This window comes from Hyla sarda, chromosome 3, assembly GCF_029499605.1.
Source record: "Hyla sarda isolate aHylSar1 chromosome 3, aHylSar1.hap1, whole genome shotgun sequence".
In the NCBI taxonomy this organism is placed as follows: Eukaryota; Metazoa; Chordata; class Amphibia; order Anura; family Hylidae; genus Hyla; species Hyla sarda.
In genome coordinates this window covers 329,399,046-329,419,643 of record NC_079191.1, presented here as the reverse complement: position 1 = coordinate 329,419,643, position 20,598 = coordinate 329,399,046, and the positions used below count along the sequence as shown (strand labels likewise).

At 41.0% G+C, this 20,598-nt stretch overlaps 1 protein-coding gene across 2 annotated transcripts in view; it reads right to left on the bottom strand.

Moving 5' to 3' along the window:
- SYNE1 (spectrin repeat containing nuclear envelope protein 1) overlaps positions 1–20,598 on the bottom strand; it is a 483,893-nt gene that overhangs the window by 401,906 nt on the left and 61,389 nt on the right. Inside the window, exon 1 of one of the 2 annotated variants that reach the window (XM_056567285.1) lies at positions 7,311–7,365. The exons of the other annotated variant lie outside the window; for it this stretch is intronic. Within the exon in view, the coding sequence (XP_056423260.1) occupies positions 7,311–7,350 (40 nt within the window). The 5' untranslated portion in view covers positions 7,351–7,365. Of the gene's footprint in view, positions 1–7,310; positions 7,366–20,598 lie in introns of those variants that run through there. 2 annotated transcript variants of the gene reach the window in all.

The following is a 20,598-nucleotide window of genomic DNA, read 5'->3' as shown; positions in this document are numbered from 1 at the left end:
CTAGTACAAACGGATCAGGATAGGTTGGAGGTTTGGGCTGGGAAGTGGCAGATGAGGCTCAACACTGATAAATGTAAGGTTATGCACATGGGGAAGAAAAATCCAGGCTGGGATTATGTATTAAATGGGAAAATACTAGGGACGACTCATGTGGAAAAGAACTTAGGAGTTTTAGTCACCAGTAAGTTTAACAGTAGTAGCCAGTGTCAGGCAGTGGCTGCCAGAGCAAATAAAATCATAAGGTGCAACAAAAATGGGCATAGATGCCCACAACAAGGAAATAATTTTACCACTGTACAAATCACTAGTCAGACCACACATCGAATACTGTGTACAGTACTGGGCCCCAGTGTACAAGATAGATGTAATGGTGCTGGAGAGGGTTCAAAGACTGGCAACCAGAGTAATACAGGGAATGGGAGGACTGCAGTACCCAAAAAGGTCATCAGAATTAGGGTTAGTAGGGGAGATTTATCAAAAACCTGTGGAGAGGAAAAGTTGAACAGTTGCCCATAGCAACAAATCAGATTGCTAAGATTTTTAACAAGGCCTTGAAAAATAAAAGTACTCTGATTGGTTGCTATGGGAAACCAATAAATCTTCCCCATTTAGTTCAGAAAAAATGTGGCTTAGGGCCGACCCATACAACGTATAAATAAATCAGGGAGCAGTACAGAGATCTTTCCCTTGATCTACTTTTACCCAGGACTGTATCTATAACAGAGTGGCATCCTCTATGTCTAGAGGAAAGGTGGTTTCTACATCAGCACAGACGGGGGTTCTTTACTGTAAGAGCAATGAGACTATAGAACTCTCTGACAGAGGAAGCAGTCATGGAGAACTCAAAAGAGTTCAAGAGTTCCTGGATGCATTTCTGAACAGTAATAACATTACAGGTTATGAATAATAGATTTATAGGGACAGAATGTTGATCAAGGGATTTATTCTGACTGCCATATTTCGAGTCAGGAAGGAATTTTTCCCAGGTTTGGGGCAATTGGCATCAGCCTAATCAGTTTTTTGTTTGCCTTCCTCAGAATGAACATAGGGACACAATAGGAAATAGGTTGAACCTGATGGACTCTGGTCTTTTTTCAAATTTATGTAAAAGACCACACAATATTCATAGGATTTCATTTCATACAAAATGTAGAATAATCTGCCATGTATTATAGATTGTGATTTATAGTAATTTTGTAAAAGGAGTGTTCAGGACCACATACATACATACATTTCTCACTTTCATGCCGATTCGTTCATCCATACGTACACAAGAGGTGCTTTGCTTCTTAATGCCCCTTATACCCCTACATTTAAGGGTAAAATAAATGTTAACACCTTACGCTTGAACAGACCTCTCTGTACCTAGCGCATGCAATCCAGCGTATGTGTCCTTTTGTTTCTTCACTCAGCACAGGCAATAGCCCACTTAACATGCATATGAAGTAATGTAAATAAAAAACATAGGAATTCCATATGGAATTGAAAAAAAAAATGTCTTAAAAGGCATAAACATTCCAAAATGTTTATTGACCAATAAAGAAAGCACACAAAAATAAAGAATAAGAGTAATCATTTTAATTTTAATAAATACTTTTTTAATTATTAGGTCAAATATTTATTATTAGATGAATAAATATCCCCTCTTTTCTTTACCCCTTTCTCTCCCAACTGATGTACTTCTCCCATTGTCTGCCCTTATGTTGGTTGTCACATACCATTGCTCTGAACCAGTATGTGCCGATAATACCTACATAATATAATATGAGTCCCCTCACCACAGTGGAAGATGGAATTCCCTTTACTGGGTGTCGAGATGTGTTATACATTACTAGTGTTGCTCACAGTAGAGATGTGTCCACCTTGCCACTTGGACCCAGATAAGGGAATCCCCTATAGTGATGACTTACTTATGCTGACGAGACCGCTATGATATTGCTGGGCTTCTTCTTTATTGCACTTATGTACTGTTTTATTGAAAACTTTAATAAACTTTTATTATGGGGAAAAAAAACAAAAAACATAAATCTATTTTATTCACCCTGTCTATATACCCTACTTGGGCAAATGAATATCATAGAAGAGTATCCCCTGTTAATGCCCCAGTGGCTAGAGTGAAATTGGCTACCTTCAATTAGACAGCCCAAGAAGTAACACTGGAAAGCACAAGGGTTAAAATACCAGCCTTTAAAATACCTTTGGAGCTACAGTATGTGCCAAGAGTATTTTCTTACATGTACCTTAGGAATGTCACTGAATATGCATTTAGTAGCATCAGTCACTCATAGGATATCAATGTATATATATATATATATATATATATATATATATATATATATATATATCAGTATTTTTTTTTTTTACTGGATATCCAATCTGTATGGAATATCCCTCTGTATGGAATACAGTTTCATGACTTTCCTGGTGCATATGAAAAATGTACACAGCAAACAAAGTGTGAAAGTTGTGGAGGAAGTTGTTTCTGTGAATAGTCCAGTAACCTGAAGCTTGAATTGCGCCCAATACATCCACTGCCTGAGGCGGAAACTGAAATTCTTGTGACAGAATAAAATACTGCCCCATTGTCTCCAATTGTCACTAAACCCCACAAGGTGTCACTGGTATTGTGCTCAGCTTCTAATTTGTTTTAAAGGAGTAAACACCACAATTTATAGTATGAAGAAAGTGAGACACATGACTAGGATACTGGATGTTTTTAACTTCATTCTATACCCCAAATTATATAAAGATTTGTTACAGTGACAACCTCTCGGTCACATACTAAATACTGAAAAAGTGTATGGGACTTTAGTGTATGTAACTTGTTACTTGAAGCGGTTATGTAATATCCTCAGCAACTTAGAAAAAATATTGCTGCTTTTTTTTTTTCGAACACCACCATACCTGTCCTCAGGTTGTGTTTGGTATTAAAACTATCATAAAAAGAAATGAGATACATGAACATCAAAAAGACACACAGATTAAAAACACTTAAAAAGGCTCCATAGAGCCACACTACAGCAGGGAGACCAAGTACTGGTGGCCCAAGGGCATTGATGGAAATATACTGGTATCACTCCCTATCCTGTGGAACCATCTGTCGGTGAACAGCCCAAGTAGGTGAACAGTGGGCACTCAATTAAAAAATAACCATGTATGGATACAAGATGGTATGCATACGTGGTTATTGTTGGATTGAGTGCCCAGTCTTCACCGACAGATGGTTCCACAGGATAGGGAGTGATACCAGTATATTTCCATCAATGCCCTTGGGCCACCAGTACTTGGTCTCCCTGCTGTAGTGTGGCTCTATGGAGCCTTTTTAAAGGGGTTATCCAGGAGAAAAAAAAACTTATATATATATATATTTATATATATATATATATATATATATATATAAATCAACTGGCTCTAGAAAATTAAAGAAATTTGTAAATTATTTCTATTTAAAAAAATCTTAATCCTTTCAGTACTTATGAGCTGTTGAAGTTGAGTTGTTCTTTTCTGTCTAAGTGCACTCTGATGATACCTGTCTCAGGAACTGTCCAGAGTAGAAGCAAATCCCCATAACAAACCTTTTCTACACTGTGCAGTTCCAGAGACAAGCAGAGATGTCAGCAGAGAGCACTGTTGCCAGACAGAAAAGAACAACTCAACTTCAGCAGCTGATAATTATTGGAAGGATTAAGATTTTTTACTAGAAGTAATTTACAAATCTGTTTAACTTTCTGGAGCCAGGTGAATACCTCTTTAAGTGTTTTTAATCTGTGTGTCTTTTTGATATTCATGTATCTCATTTCTGTTTAAGAAAATATTGTGGTCGGTGCTCATGACGCGAAGTGCGTACCTACCTAACATAGTCAAACAATCGCGCGGATGTCCGCCATTAACCCCTCAGATGCTGTGATCAGTACAGATCACGGCATCTGCGGCAATGCGCATGTTAAAATAGATGATCGGATCGCCCGCAGTGCTGCCGCGGGGATCCGATCATCTGTAATGGCGGACGGAGGTCCCCTCTCCTGCCTCCGTCCGTCTCCCGGCATCTTCTGCTCTGGTCTAAGATCAGAGCAGGAGACAGCCGATAATACTGATCAGTGCTATGTCCTATGCATAGCACTGAACAGTATTAGCAATCAAATGACTGCTATAGATAGTCCCCTATGGGGACATAAAAAGTGTAAAAAAAAAAAGGTTGAAAAATATAAAAATAAAAAGTAAAAAAAAAAGTGAAAAATCCCGTCCCCCAATAAAAATGAAACTTGTCAGTTTTTCCCATTTTACCCCCAAAAAGCTTCTTTTTTTTTATTTATAAACATAATTGGTATCGCCGCGTGCGTAAATGTCCGAACTATCAAAATATAATGTTAATAATCCTGTACGGTGAATGGCGTAACATAAAAAAAAAAAAATCCAAAAATGCAGCTTTTTTTCCCTCACATTTTATTCCCAAAAAAAATTTATAAAAAATGTTCTAAAAGTTTTATATATGTAAATGTAGTATCGATAAAAAGTACAGATGACGGTACAAAAACTGAGCCCTCATACCGCCCTATATACGGAAGAATGAAAAAGTTATAGGTGGTCAAAATAGGGCGATTTTAGATTACTGATTTTGTACAAAAAGTTTTAGATTTTAGCCATGGGTATCATTTAATCGTATTGACAAACAGAATAAAGAACATGTCATTTTTACCGTAAATTGTACAGTGTAAAAAACGGAACCCTCCAAAATGTGCAAAATTGTGGTTTTCATTTAAATTTCCTCCCTAAAAAAATATTTTTTAGGGTTCGCCGTACATTCTATGGTAAAATGAGAGGTTTCATTACAAAGTAAAATTGGTCACGCAAAAAACAAGCCCTTATATGGGTCTGTAGATGGAAATATAAAAAGAGTTATGGATTTTAGAAGGCGAGGAGGAAAAAACAAAAACGCAAAAGTAAAATTGGCCGTGTCCTTAAGGTGAAAATGGGCTTGGTCCTTAAAGGACATCTGCAGCGTGATTAACACTTATCCCCTATCCATAGGATAGGGGATAAGTGTTTGATCACGGGGGGTCCGACCGCTGGGACCCCCTGTGATCTTCTGTATGGGGCCGCGGCTGTCCCGTGCCGGGGGCGTGCCAGCCGCAGCATGACGTTGCAGCCGGCACGCCTCCTCCATACATCTCTATGGGAGAGGCGGGGAGGCAGCGTTCGTGCCTCCCCGTCTCCCCCATAGAACTGTATGGGGACGGGGAGGAGACGGGGCGTCACCGCTGACCTCTAGGTCGACGCTACCTCACTATGAGCGCTAATGGCGGCGCCTCGTTAGGGTGACCGAGGGAGGTCCCAGCGGTCGGACCCCCTGCGATCAAACACTTATTCCCTATCTTGTAGATAGGGGAGAAGTGTATATTGCGCTGCAGTTGTCCTTTAAGGGTGCTTGTTATGGTGATTAGTGGGTATGGAGCCCTACTATTACGATACTAATAGTCCTGGCTATCAATATGTATTTTAAAAAAACCTACAGAGAAAACTCCTTTAAAAAAATAGTAAATGCAGCTTCCAAACTGCCATCGGCTGAACAGGACCAAGTCTGCCAGAGCATATTCTGTTCCTTCTTAATGGCTCTCTGCTGTGGATTACAGACACATCCATATTCCCTAATGGAGAAACCCCTACTTTGATTAATTCCATGTTTTGGCTTAAAACCCGCATGAAAAAAAGAAATGGGTGACCTCTTAAAGGGGTACTCCAGCGCTAAGACATCTTATCCCCTATCCAAAGGATAGGGGATAAGATGCCTGATCGCGGGGGTCCCACCGCTGGGGACCTCCTTGATCTTCCACGCCGCACCCCGTTAGAATCAGCCCCCGCAGCGTGCTTGCTCCGGGTCTGATTACTGGCGATCACGGGGACGGAGCATAGTGATGTCACGGCTCCGCCCCCATTTGACATCACGCTCCGCGGGGGCTGGACCCCCGCGATCAGGCATCTTATCCCTATCCTTTGGATAGGGGATAAGATGTCTTAGCGCCAGAGTACCCCTTTAAGCCCTAGATAGTTGACCAATTCCAACTAAATCATCAAGTGTGCTGAGTTTTCTCTTAGGCTGGGTTCATAATTCCTTAGTGCACCTGTAATCTGTTGGCCTCCTGCTGAAAACAGGATGCTGACATATACTATTAATGGGAGCAGCGGACCCCATTAATTTTAATTGTCTGAACAGAGGTGTCAGCAGAGAGCACTGTGGTCAGACAGAAAAGAACTATACAATTTCCTCTGTAGTATACTGCAGTTGAAAAGTACTAGAAGGATTAGGATTTTTATATAGAAGCAATTAAAACATTTGCTTCATTTTCTGGCACCAGTAGATTAGAAAAAAATGTGTTTTCCACCAGAGTATCCCTTGGAAAGTATAGGTGGGTGAGGATCTCAAGCTACCTGCCACCGCTGCCTGCTTCTACTTTTCTAAGCACAGGCTTCATTCCAGATGCCGATACAATAATGGGCTATGCATTGTGTTCTCCCACACACAAGCACAGGAGGGGATCCCGTCATAACGTTTTTAAACAAATCAATCAACCACACTGAGAATTTACAATTACTTCCACAAAAAGATCTGCCGCAGCTCTCAGAATAACACCATTCAGTACAGCACAGCTGCTATGAATAACTCCCAGGCCAGTAGAACTTGTGGCACCATGTGCATAGTTAGTCCTTTCTAAAGCTGAGAACTAGGGATTGATCTGCTGCTTTTTGGGTTTATGATAACACAGTAGATTAAGACGTCTGTGGTCGTAAGGTAATCAATGAAATGTTATATTATACCTTCATATGGTCAATACAATGGACAGTGGCCAAGCCATTAACTGTGAGAAAATAGAATTCTTCAAGGTACAAACTGGGCCCTACATGTAGCCTTTATAGCAGCATAGCGAACATATACAGAAGCGAACATATAAACTAACACTAAAACACCAGTCGCCCGAATACACACAGAACTACTCAAGACCACACTCTGTAGCAAAGTTTAAATAATTCATGTAACCAATAATGACCAAAGTGAAATGACCCCTTTGTTCTAGATTATATAGCATATAAATGCAAGACTATACAATAAAAGATACAAGAATATACCATGTACAGTCATTATCTGTTATTCCTAATCAGTGAAGCCAATGTTGCCTGGTAAACAAGTGGGAAGCGCAGAGTTGTAACATGAGGGTCCTGCTATACGATAAAACATCCCATACATTGGCATGTAAACATATACAAATATGATATATTACAATAACATGATGATAAAGCAGTGGGATCATAGTTACCTTTCTTATGAGAGGAAATGGCAAGATTGATTTTCAGCATGTTTCATAAACTTTCAGGGAACTTTTAGACCGTAGCTGCCTAATTCCTGGAGTGTCAGAAGCAAACACCGGCCTTTGTCAAGGAAACCTCCAGCCAGTACTCCTATTCAGCAGCCATTGTCATGGCAACCCTTCTGTATATCCAAGATAATTCGTCCTCTGCCCAAGCCCCTTCTACCACCTAAACTTGTGTGTCCAACCTCAAACAGCTTGTCAGATAGCAAGTGCAGATAGGAGGTCTATTGTGTACAAGCTCTTCCCTAACAACCCCCCAGGTACTATGCACAGGACTGTCTGACCTCTATCAACTCTTACAAGTACAAGGCACAACTGTTTATGGACCACAGCACCTCCTATGTGATCCATGACAACATATGCTTTTTAACAACACAACTGGCCCTGGACATTATCAAAAAATAGATTAAAACAGGTTGGATTCTAGATTCCCCTAAAATAAGCAGTGCTAATGTGTTTGACAGCCACTGATCTCCCTAATCTTTATTAACATTTAAATAGAGAAATTACAAAAAAAGACAGTAACCCATCCCTATTGATCTACCTTAGACATCGTATCCCCTATCCAAAGGGACCCCTGCGATCTCGGCTGCGGCACCCTGACATCCGATGCGGGAGCGGAGGCTCATGGCATCACAGTCGCACCCTGCTCATGACGCCGCGGCCATGCCCCCTCAACGCCCATCACGCCCCCTCCCACAGACTTGCATTGAGGAGGCATGGCCATGACATCACGAGCGGGGCACGGCCGTGATGTCACGAGCCTCCGGCTCTGTAACCCAGCGCTCTAAACAAACGCCGGGTGCAGAAGGGAGACCATTGGGGTCCCCAGTGACGGGACCCCCCGCGATCAGACATCTTATACCCTATCATTTGGCTAGGGGATAAGATGTCTAGGGGCAGAGCACCCCTTTAACTTAACTGTAAGAAGGTTTTACTGATCTGTGATTAAATTGTCCAGAAAATACACATAATACATTGAAAACCTTGCTTCTCATCCCCATGTCTGGTATATATACAGATTGCTTGTGCTTTACAATTGAAGGGTTTGTTCAGGGAAATAGAATTAATGCATAGGTGCGGAAGTTGGGCTGAAAAAAAAAAAAGTCGCACAAAGTTTCCAGTCCTGGCTGAGCAGCGCAACTGTTTTCATGCAGACAGGAAGATCACGCTCAGCCAATCACTGCCAGCGCCAGCCAGAACACATATTTTATTTTTCCCGATAACCCCTTTAAATATATGAACATAAATTCATGGCCAATATTAATGGAACACATAGTGAAGGAGAAAATTATATTTGAACCCCTGCTGATTTTGTACGTTTGCCCATTGATCAGTCTATAATTTTAAAGGTAAGTTTATATGAACAGTAAGAGTCAGAATAACAACAACCACAACAAATAATTAGAAAAAATAAACACATTTCAAATAAGTAATGAATTGATTTGCATTTTGCTCAGTGAAATAAGTATTCAATCTATATTAATAGCATATTAACACTGCTCAATGTCTTTTCCATCTTCCCAAAGGGAGGGGGTGTGTCCTCTCTCTTGCTTGCACTGTGATGACTCCTCCCCCTCCCTCACTCTGTTGACTTACTGCTCTCGGGACCGAGCCTGACAGCCCTGTGGTTTCATGCTGTACACACACACACACACACACACACACACACACAAACACAATGATTAGTAAAGATTGCTTGTACCAACAAAGACAATATGGTGAGTGTATAACTTACATCTTCCTATGTTATTCATGTGTATCATCCTTTGGCAGTCCTCTAATGCTGGGACTTGTGTTTGTATAATTCTTTTTTTTTGCAGCAGTGTTGCTTTCAGCTATGTGCCTACAGCTTTTGCAAAACTACAACTCCCAGCATGCCCAGATATCCTTTACCATCCAGGCATACTTGGAGTTGGAGTTCTGCAACAACTGGAGGCACATGTTTGGTGAAACTCTGTGTTCCTCCTGCAGCCTTGTCAATCAGCCCTTGGACACACTGGTGGTATGGGGACCCCTAGTGGTGGGATTTTCAAAGGCAATTTTCTTTAATAAAAGAAGTACATTAGAACTATTGTTTTGCCATGATGTACAACATATAAAACATTTTTATATCTGACAGTGCCCATTTAAATTAACATTTATTGCACATTAGCTGGTGTGTTTGATCATTGTGGAGTTGACCATGGTAACCCCATACCAACTCTAGAATAAGTATCTGTAGTATTTACATTTTCTGACTCCGTTTTTAAGTCAGGGGCTTTATTTACATCTTTTTGACTGCTGTAAATTACTAAACCTGCATGATGTCTCTTTCACAAACTTCATTTTATGAATCCCATCCTCACAGTGAAGTTATAGAAGCACTTGTTTTGTAGGGTATAATGCGCTTTTGAAAAGAGGTTTACATAGAAATGCTTATCTTCTCTGATATTTAGGGTGGTACTGGGGTGGTTTTTTACTACAGTAACAACCATGTGTTTTGGATGCAAATACCTACCTTACTGCTGAGCGAAACATGATGTTCATATTGACTCTTGGCCACAAGAGGACAGAATCTGATGAAAGTCTTCAGACAGCTGAGAACATGCAGTACGGTTCAGGCCTTTGTTAATGACTGTCACTCTCTGCTGCTTTATTGATTTACTGAGCCTTAGGCTGCCGCTAGTGCTGCCACTGGAAGTGTTTAGAGATTCTATCAGTGTGAATACATCCATACTCACTAATTACTAAATAAAATGTCCATGGAAACGTCCCTGTCCCCGAAGAGTCAATCCACTTCCATTGTAAATGCCTTTTGCACCAGAGAACACAAATACGTAGCGAATTGTACAGAAACATGTCAAATGCACAGGTTGTTAAATGGGAGGTTTGGTTTATCATTAAAGGGAACCTGGGCTGTCCCTGGTGGCTTCCCTCTGCCCCACCGCAAGCCTATACCCAACACAGGGAGAAGCTGCTGGGAACGTCCCTATGGACTGGTGCTGTGCTCCCCTTCAATGTTTACCAGGCGCTGCTATATAGTTTTAGCAGTGTCTCTACAGCCTAGTCCCAACTGAGTGAGGATTGAGCTGTAATACTAGGCACAGCCATGACAAAGTCCACAGCTCTGTCTAGTTAACAATAAAAGAAATACAGTACTGCCCACAGTACAATGGACCCAACAGACTGTTAAATAATGGGGGTGCTGAGTTTCTTCACTAAACTAATACTGATAGCCTATAGTAAGGATAGGTTATCATTTATAATGTCCTGGATAAAGCTTTTAAGATAATTGGCAGGTTTTCTCAAATATATGTATACAGAGGCTTTACATATACCTGCATGTGTATATCAGCCTGTAATATGGTGCACAATACCAATACAGTGTGAGGTTCCATACTCTGGCATGTTCTCATTGGTGTTAACCCTGAAATTTCCCGCCAAAACAAATAAAACATCTCCCAAATGGGTTCCAGAAAGAAAGTTCTACAGATTTGTAAATTACTTCTATGAAAAAAATCTTAATCCTTCCTGTACTTATCAGCTGCTGTACACTATAGAGGAAGTTGTGTAGTTCTTTCTATTCTGATCACAATCATCTCTGCTGCCCCCTCTGTCCGTGTCAGGAACTGTCCAGAGCTTGAGCAAATCCCCATGGCAAACCCCTCCTGCTGAGACAGACAGATTGTGGTCAGACTAGAAAGAAATACACAACTTTCTCTGTAGTATACAGCAGCTGATAAGTACTTATCAGCTGCTGTATACTACATAGAAAGTTGTGTATTTTAAATAGAAGTTACTTACAAATCTGTATAATTATCTGGCACCAGTTGATTAGATTTTTTTTTTCTCTCTGGAATACTCCTTTAGGCAATTTTTTTCAGTTTTTTCATTGTTGCCTTCCAAGTGCCATAACTTTTTTATTCCATCGACAAAGTCATATATGGGCTTGTTTTATGCGGGACAAGTTGTGCTTTTCAATGCCACGGTTTTGTTGTTCATATACATCTTGTTGGCTAATTTTTATTAACTCTTTTTCTTGTTCAATGGAAAAAATCTGAATTTGTCATTTAATTTTTGCATTTTAAATTCACACCTTTCGTATTACAGTAAAAATAACATTCTAGGTTTATTCTGTGGGTCAGTACCATTAAAGTGATATAAAATTTTGCTTTAACCGTTTGCTGTCTAAGGACGAGCTGGCGCGTCCTGAGAGAGCAAGCAGTGTATGACGCGGGCTCCTGACTCGAGCCTGTGTCATACCAGCCAGCCCCCAGTTGATTCTTGTAGCTGAGGGCTGGCATTAATAGTAGATATGCGGCGATTGCCTTGGCGGCTATTAACCCTTTAGATCGCTGATGTCAAAGTTGACAGTGGTGTCTAAAGGGACATTTAAACCATCCCTGGTGGTCCACTGGGGTGGATAGCCCCCCTGCAGCGCGATCGTGCGGGTGGGGGCGATCCACTGCTGAGGTAGCTGGAGGACTTACCTCTCCTCCTGTGCTGGCTGCTGTGCTGTGAATGATAAGGCAGGACCATGCTTTATCAATCGTGCGCAGAGCACACAGATCAATGTGGTTTCTATGAAACCACATTGATCTGTATGAGAAATCTAATGATTCCTCCTAAAAGTCCCCTAAGGGGACTAAAAGTGTAAAAAAAAATAATAATAAATAAAAAAAAGTTGAATAAAAAGTAAAAAAATGTATACATTAAAGGGGTGTTCCAATAATAAACTTTTTTTAATATATCAACGGGCTCCAGAAAGTTAAACAGATTTGTAAATTACTTCTATTAAAAAATCTTAATCCTTCCAATAATTATCAGCTGCTGAAGTTGAGTTGTTCTTTTCTGTCTAGCCATAGTGCTCTCTGCTGACATCTCTGCTTGTCTCGGGAACTGCACAGTGTAGAAGAGGTTTGCTATGGGGATTTGCTTCTACTTTGAACAGTTCCCGAGACACGTGTCATCAGAGAGCACTTAGAAAAGAACAACTCAACTTCAGCATCTAAAAAGTACAGAAAGGATTAAGATTTTTTAATAGAAGTAATTTACAAATCTGTTTAACTTTCTGGAGCCTGTTGATATTTATAAAAAAAAAAAAAAAAAAGTTTTTTTCCTGGATAACCCCTTTCATATTAAAAGCATGAATAACCCCTTTTCCCTAATTCCAAATAAAAAATATGTAAACATAATAAAAATAAACATATGTGGTATTGCCATGTGCGTAAATGTCCAAACTATAAAAATATAATGTAAATTAAACTGCACAGTCAATGGCGTACGCGTAAAAAAAATTCCAACGTCCAAAATTGTGTATTTTTGGTCATTTTGTATACCCTAAAAAAATGTATAAAAAAAAGTCCCATCAAGACAAAAATGCTACAGATAAAAACTTCAGATCACGGCACAAAAAATTAGCTCTCATATAGCCCTGTATATGGAAAAATAAAAACATTATAGGGGTCAGAAAATGAGAATTTTACACATACTAATTTTGGTGCATGTAGTTGTAATTTTTAAGTAGTAAGATTAAATAAAACCTATATAAATTAGGTATCCTTGTAACCGTATGGACCTACAGAATAAAGATACGGTGTCATTTTTACTGAAAAGTGCACTTCATAGAATCAAAAGTCCCCAAAAGTTACAAAATGGCTTTTTTTTTCCAATTTTGACATACAAATATATTTTTTTTGGTTTCGCGTAAATTTTGTGGTGAAATTATTGATGGTGATGAAGAAAAAACCAAAGTGCAAAAAGGAAAAGCCCTGTGTCCTGGTCACTCTCTTAAAATACATTTTTGCTATTACACTCCTTATGGTAAATAAAAAATATTTCTAATATACTTTGTAGAGATGAGCGAAGTTACAATGATTCGATTCGTCACGAACCTCTCGGCTCGGCATTTGCTGACTTTAGCCTGCATAAATTAGTTCAGCTTTCAGGTGCTCCAGTTGGCTGGAAAATTTGAATGTATCCACTTTTTCCAGCCCACCGAAGCACCTAAAGCTGAACTAATTTATGCAGGCTAAAGTCAGCAAATGCAGAGCCACAAGGTTCGTGACGAATCAAATTACTGTAACTTTGCTCATCTCTAATACTTTATTTTTTTTTTAAATGAAGTTTTCTATGATTTATTTGTGCTTAAAAAAGCTCAAGAGCACATTTTCCCCCATCTCATACACAGACTTTGGACCGAAGCCCAAACACAGGAAGTGCAGCCTGGAGTGCTGAGTACTCCAGAATAGGAAAATTGTTCTCCATACTGCCAGCAGTAAAAAAATAAAGAGGTACATACCTTCCTTCGCTCCCCCGGTAACCCACTCCGGTCTCCGCCGCGATCCTCTTCCTGGTTGCCGATGGTAGGCGAGTCATACCGCACTCAGCCAATCACCGATCGCAGCGAAGTCCCGACTCGGCCAGCGATTGCGCCGGTTCCGGCAGTATTAACCCCCTAAATGCCGTGATCAATCCTGATCATGGCATCTATGGTGTGGACAGGGGGAGCACTCTCCACCTGTTCACCAACGGCGGCGCCGCGATACGATCGTGGGTTACCGTTGGTTGCTATGGCAGCAGGAGGTCAGATCATGACATCCTGTCTGCCTGCTATGGAAGCCTGTGAGATCCAGCCAGAGGCTGTGCTGTGTGCAGCTGATCTGGTCATACTGTGCTGCAGTACAAATGTATTGCAGCATAGTATAACCTGTAAAAAGTGTAAAAAATAAAATAAAATTTTTTTCAATAAAAGTATGAAGTGTTTTAAAAAAAATTAAATAAAAAAATGCCCCTTTCCCAATAAAAGCCCTATATTATCACCAAAAAAGGTCAAAAACACAAATCATATACATAATAGGTATTGCCACATCCGTAATGACGTGTACTATAAAACTGTAATGTAAATTATCCCGCACGGTGAACGCCGTAAAAAAAACATTAAAAAAAGCGCAAAATTTTCCAATCTTGGTACAAATAGCGGAATAAAAAAGATCAAAAGGTAGCGCGTAGCACAAAAATGATACCAACAAAAAGTACAGCTCATCCCGCAAAAAATAAGCCCTTACTCAATGACGTTACGGCTGTTGGAAAATGATGGCAGAAAAAGAACTTTGCTCAGAAAAGGAAAAAGAACATAGAAAGCTATATAAAATGGGTATCGCCATAATCGTACTGACCCACAGAATAAATATAACATCACTTTTACGGCACAGTGTACACCATAAATAAATTAAAAACACCAGAAATTTTCTAGTTTTTCACAATATTTTGAAGTGTTTCACAAAAAATGCTGCACGTGTCAACAAAAATGCACCACTTATATAAAGTACAATATGTCACGAAAAAACACTATCTCAGAATCGCTCCACTCAGAAAAAGCGTTCTAAAGTTATTACCATTTAAAGATATACATGTCAAATAATAAAAAATAAAAAAAAGAGCTTGGGCATTGAGGTAAAAAATGGGTCTGTCCTTAAGGGGTTAAACAAAGTATATTAGAAATATTTTTTGTTTACCATAAGGAGTGCAATAGCAAAAATTTCTTTTAATGAGAGTGCCCATTTAAGGGGTTAAGGTCAATGAACAATTAATTAAATATGTAACATATATAACACCGATACATAACCTTAAATTATTCTGTTACCATTAAAGGGGTTATCTGGCGGGGGGGGGAGGGGGGGGGTTGTAAAAGAATGCCCATTCTAGATAATATTTGAAAAAATATAAATACAGTGGTCCCTCAAGTTACAATATTAATTGGTTCCGGGACGACCATTGTATGTTGAAACCAGAACTCTATGGAAACCTGGTAATTGGTTCTAAAGCCCCAAAATGTCATCCAAAAATAGGAAAAAAGTGAGGATTAAAGAAAAATAAGTAGATAACTAATATAGATAAAGCAAATCCTTACATATAAAGGTAAGAAAGATCTGCTGGGAGCTGTAATCACTGTCTATATCAGTGTTTTCCCAGCAGGGAGCCTCCAGCTGTTGCAAAACTACAACTCCCAGCATGCCCGGACAGCCAAAGGCTGTCCGGGCATGCTGGGAGTTGTAGTTTTGCAACAGCTGGGGGCACCCTGCATGGGAAACACTGGTCTATGTAGGGGACAGGAGCTTCTTCGGGGTCCTGTACAGTACATGCAATGTCCTAAAAAAGTAACATGGAGTCGCCCTTACTTGGTGTCCAAAGGTGCTGATAACCTTGGTACAGGTAAAGTGTACGGAACATGTTATACCTCTCTGTACTGTAGGGGGCGCTACCAGACATCAGTCAGTGCATACGCTTCAGTAATACAGGGGTTTTACCAGTAAATTGCCCATTCTGATTGGTAGGTTCTTCCAGAGATTGACACGTTTCGCAGATCTGGACTGTCCGTACATTGCATGTTGAGTCTGGTTTCAAGTTACAATGGTCCAGAAAAGACCATTGTATGTTGAAACTATTGTATGTTGAGGCCATTGTAAGTTGAGGGATCACTGTAAACCTGTGCTTACCTCCAGCACTCCCACTGTGCCTCCAGTGTCCCCCTCTGGTCCCAGGTGCCGCTCAGCCAATTACTGGTCACAGTGATGTCCTGCCTCGGCCAATAATTGGCAAAGCATGCAACATGCTTTTTCGAGGACCGAAGCGGGACATTGGAGGAATTGGAGGAAAGTACCGGTATTCTTTTACAAGAAAAAAACTAAAACTCCATTTAACTTTCTTGTGAAAAAACATCTTTGCTTAGACCACACCACCTCAATCCATCATTAGTCTAAACAGTCAGTAGAGCACCCACTACAAACCACTGCCCAAGTAATAAAAACTGTATGTAAAAACATTTGCAAAATCTCATACAGCTGCATGCCTGCCGATAGGTGCAGTCTCCTGAATCTGTGCCCTATATTAGGAAATTAAAGGATCAGAGATCAGATGATAAATATGCTTCTTGGGGCTGGTGGGCGCTCCTGACAGACAACCAAACAGTAATAAACTCCCTGAGCTCTGTGCATGCTGTGACTTGGACAGACATCACATCAACTTTTATTTCAGTCCATTCAATCTATTATAAATATGCATTGTAGATTGAAAACCTCCATGAATTTTTTATGACTGCTGTGCTTGTGGTCGATATTACTATTTCTTTAATAAATCAATGCATATGTTTAAGTTCCTTAGCACCCAAAATCTATCTATATATCTATCTCAATGTTATGTCTATAAAAACAATTCAACAAAGGTCAAATAAGACAAACAATGAGGAATTCCTTGCAATGCTTCCAATAACCAGGGGAAATGCCCATTGTTTAATCTGTCAAAACAGAAAGTGCAACTACAATGAAACATGTTACAACAGGCCTCTCCTCAAAGCCATCATTTGCATTTGTGTTCCACTTCTTTCATATGAAAAAGGCAGCATTTACATTTCTAAGCAATGCATCAAAACAAGAGAGAGGTATGAATAAGGATTCTAGCTGCTTCTTAGTAAAACTAGAGCTACTCTGGGGAAAGCCGACAGCCCATGTGGTGCACTTTACAGATTTCAGATCATCCATATTTTCTCATTTCTGAATATGATATCACAGTAATAATGTAGCAATCATAATGGTTACAATGAAGCCTTCACAAAATACACACATCTCATCATTTGCCTTTTGGTTTCAGCTTAAAATGCTGTTTAAGGGTGTGTTCACACGCTATTACTAGCAGCAGGTTTTCCGCTGCAGGAATCCCGTTGCGACTTACGCTACATTGGTTTAAAGGAGATGTCCGGTGCAGACTTTTCCTATTCCATCCTGCCCGGGCTGCAAAAAAAGAGAAAACAAACTTTCACTTACCTTCCTACGTTCCCCTGGAGCTCCGCAACAGCTGATCGGTCGGCCGGGCTGTCTACTTCCTACTTCCCTTAGCCCGGTACGTCACACGGCGCTTTAGACTATCACCGGCTGCAGCGATGTCCCGCCTCGGCCGATGATAGGCTGAAGCGCCATATGATGTACTGGGCTAAGGGAAGTAGGTAATAGACAGCCTGGCTGACCGATCAGCTGTTGCGGAGCTCCAGGGGAACGTAGGAAGGTAAGTGAAAAATGTTTTCTCTTTTTTTGGAAAAAAAGGATGGAATAGGAAAATGCGGACTGTCCGCTGACCAATTCAAATGAATGGTAGTGTAACTCGCAGCGGAAAACCCGCTGCTAGTTACTAGTGTGTGAACGCACCCTAAAGGGGTTATCCAGAAATAGAAAAATCTAGGAAATGTCTTTCAAATACAGCACCACACCTGTCCTTAGGTTGTGTGTAGTATAACAAATTGGCTCCATTCACTCACCCACACCACCCGCCCCATGTTGGCAATAGCCGCAAATCAGGTCCCCGGTGACCCAGAAAAAAAAAAGGATGATAGATGCCGTCCGACACGGCACCTATCCCCCTATAGCAGCAGGAGTGCTGCCGTTACCGGCCGACGAATTAGGACTCCTGCTGTGGGGGTGTCCCTTAGGGCACCCACACAGCCCCTACTCTAGAGGGCGAGAGCCAGCTGAGACAGCGGTGGCGGCAGTAGGCAGGATCTGGTGTGTGCAGCAGGAGGTAAAGCTATGACTCCTGCTGTTGCTTAGCAACAACTCCCAGCATGCACAAAAGGGCATGCTGAGACTTGTTGTTATGCATCAGCAGAAGGCACAGCTACAACTCCCAGCATGCCCTTTGGTAGTTTGTGCCTGCTGGGGGCTGTAGTTATGCAACAGCTGGTGGCACATTTTTTCTATAAAAAGTGTGCCTCCAGCAATTGCATAACTACAACCCCCAGCATGCACAAACTATCAAAAGGCATGCTGGGAGTTGCAGTAGCGTGCCTCCAGCTGTTGAATTACTACAAGTCCCAGCATGCCCTTTGGCTGTAAGTGCATGCTGAGAGCTGTCATTTTGCAACAGCTGAAGGCACACTGGTTGCAAAACACAGTTTGTTACTTAACTCAGTGTTTCTAAACCAATGTGCCTCCAGCTGTTGCAAACAACTAATAGACCGTACATGCTGGGAGGTGTAGTTTTGCAACAGCTGGAGGCAAATTGGTTGCGAAACACTGAGTTAAGTAACAAACTCTGTATTTTGCAACCAGCTGTTGCATAACTACAACCCCCAGCATGCATGGACAGCCAAAGGGCATGCTGGAAGTTGTAGTAGTATGCCTCTAGCTGTTGCATAACTATAATTCCCAGCATGCCCTTCGGCTGTCCATGCATGCTGAAGGTTGTAGCTTTTGCAACAGCTGAAGGCACACTGGTTGCAAAACACAGAGTTTGTTACCTAACTCAGTGTTTCACAACCAGTGTACCTCCAGCTGTTGCAAGCTACAACTCCCAGCATGCACTGACAGACCGTACATGCTGGGAGTTGTAGTTTTGCAACAGCTGGAGGCACACTGGTTGCGAAACACTGAGTTAAGTAACAAAGTAACAATCAGTTGTAGTAGTATGCCTCCAGCTGTTGCATAACTACAAACCCCAGCATGCACGGACAGCCAAAGAGCATGCTAGGAGTTGTAGTCTTGCAACAGATGCTGGACTGCTGGACAGCCATTGACTATCCAGGCATGCTGGGAGTTTTGCAACAGCTCGAGGCACCCTGTTTGGGAAACACTGCTGTAGAGCAATTTTGGTATCGGAGGCAAGTGTAATTCTTGCATCCGGGTCCGTCCCTGTGCAAATCCCTAATTTAGGCCTCAAATGTGCATGGCGCTCTCTCACTTCAGCCCCCTATCGTATTTTAACGTAACAGTTTAGGGCCACATATGGGGTATTTCTGTACTCATAACAAATTTTGGGGGCTTTTTCTTCTTTTAATCCTTATGAAAAGGTAAAGTTGGGGTCTACTCCAGCATGTTATTGTAAAAATTTTCAATTTTTTACACTAACATGCTGGTGTTGCCCCATACTTTTCATTTTCACAAGAGGATAAAAGGAAAAAAAGACCCCCAAAATTTGTAATGCAAATTCTCCTGAGTACAGAAATATGTGGACGTAAAATGCTTTGCGGGGTGCACAACAAGGTTCAGGAGTGAGATCGCCATGTACCTTTGAGGCGATTTGCACAGGGGTGGCTAATCGTTACAGCAGTTGTGACCCCATTTTGTAAACTTAACCCCTCACGGAACATAACAAGGGGTATAGTGAGCCTTAACACCCCACAGGTGTTTGAAGAATTTTCATTAAAGCTGGACGTGAAAATAAAATGAAAATTTTTTTTCACAAAAATGCTGGTGTTATCCCAAATTTTTCATTTTCACAAGGGGTAACAGAAAAAGACCCACCAAATTGGTAACACCATTTCTTCTGGTGCAGCACACTACAATGTTTAGAAGAGAAGGAGCGCCATTGGGCTTTTGAGAGAGAAGTTGTCTGGAATTGAAGGCCATGTGCGTTTACAAATCCCCCATGGTGCCAGAACAATGGACATGTGACCCCATGTAAAAAACTACACGCCTCACAGAATGTAATAAGGGGTGCAGTGAGCATTTTTGAACAGTGTTCCATGAAAATGAAAAATTAAATTTTTCATTTGCACAGCCCACTGTGCCAAACGACAGTGGGGTGTAAATGCTCACTGCACCCCTTATTAAATTCTGTGAGGGATGTGGTTTCCAAAATGGGGTCACATGTGGGTGGTCCACTGTTCTGTGCCCATGGGGGTTTTGTAAACGCACATGGCCCCCGACTTCCATTCCAAACAAATTCTCTCTCCAACAGCCCAATGGCTCTCCTTTTCTTCTGAGCATTGTAGTTCACCCGCAGAGCACTTTACATCCACATATGGGGTATTTCACATATGGGGTTAAAAATTTTGGGTGGCATTTTCTCCTATTACCCCTTGTGAAAATGAAAAATTTGGGGTAACACCAGTATTTTTGTGAAAAAAAAATCAAATTTTTCATTTTCACACCCAACTTTGTCAAACACCTGTGGGGTGTTAAGGCTCACTGTACCCCTTGTTACGTTCCTTGAGGGGTGTTGTTTCCCAAATAGTGTGCCATGTGTTTTTTTTTTTTTTTTTTTGCTGTTCTGGCACCATAGGGGCTTCCTAAATGTGACATGCCCCCCAAAAACCATTTCAGCAAAATTTGTAGGGATGTCCCGATACATTTTTTAAGACCGAGTACGAGTACCAATACTTTAATTCTAGTACTCGCCGATACCAAGTACGAGTACTTTTATTTTAAAAGGGAATCTGACACCAGGGTGACCCGGTTTCTGGCGCTGCTTATCGTATGACATG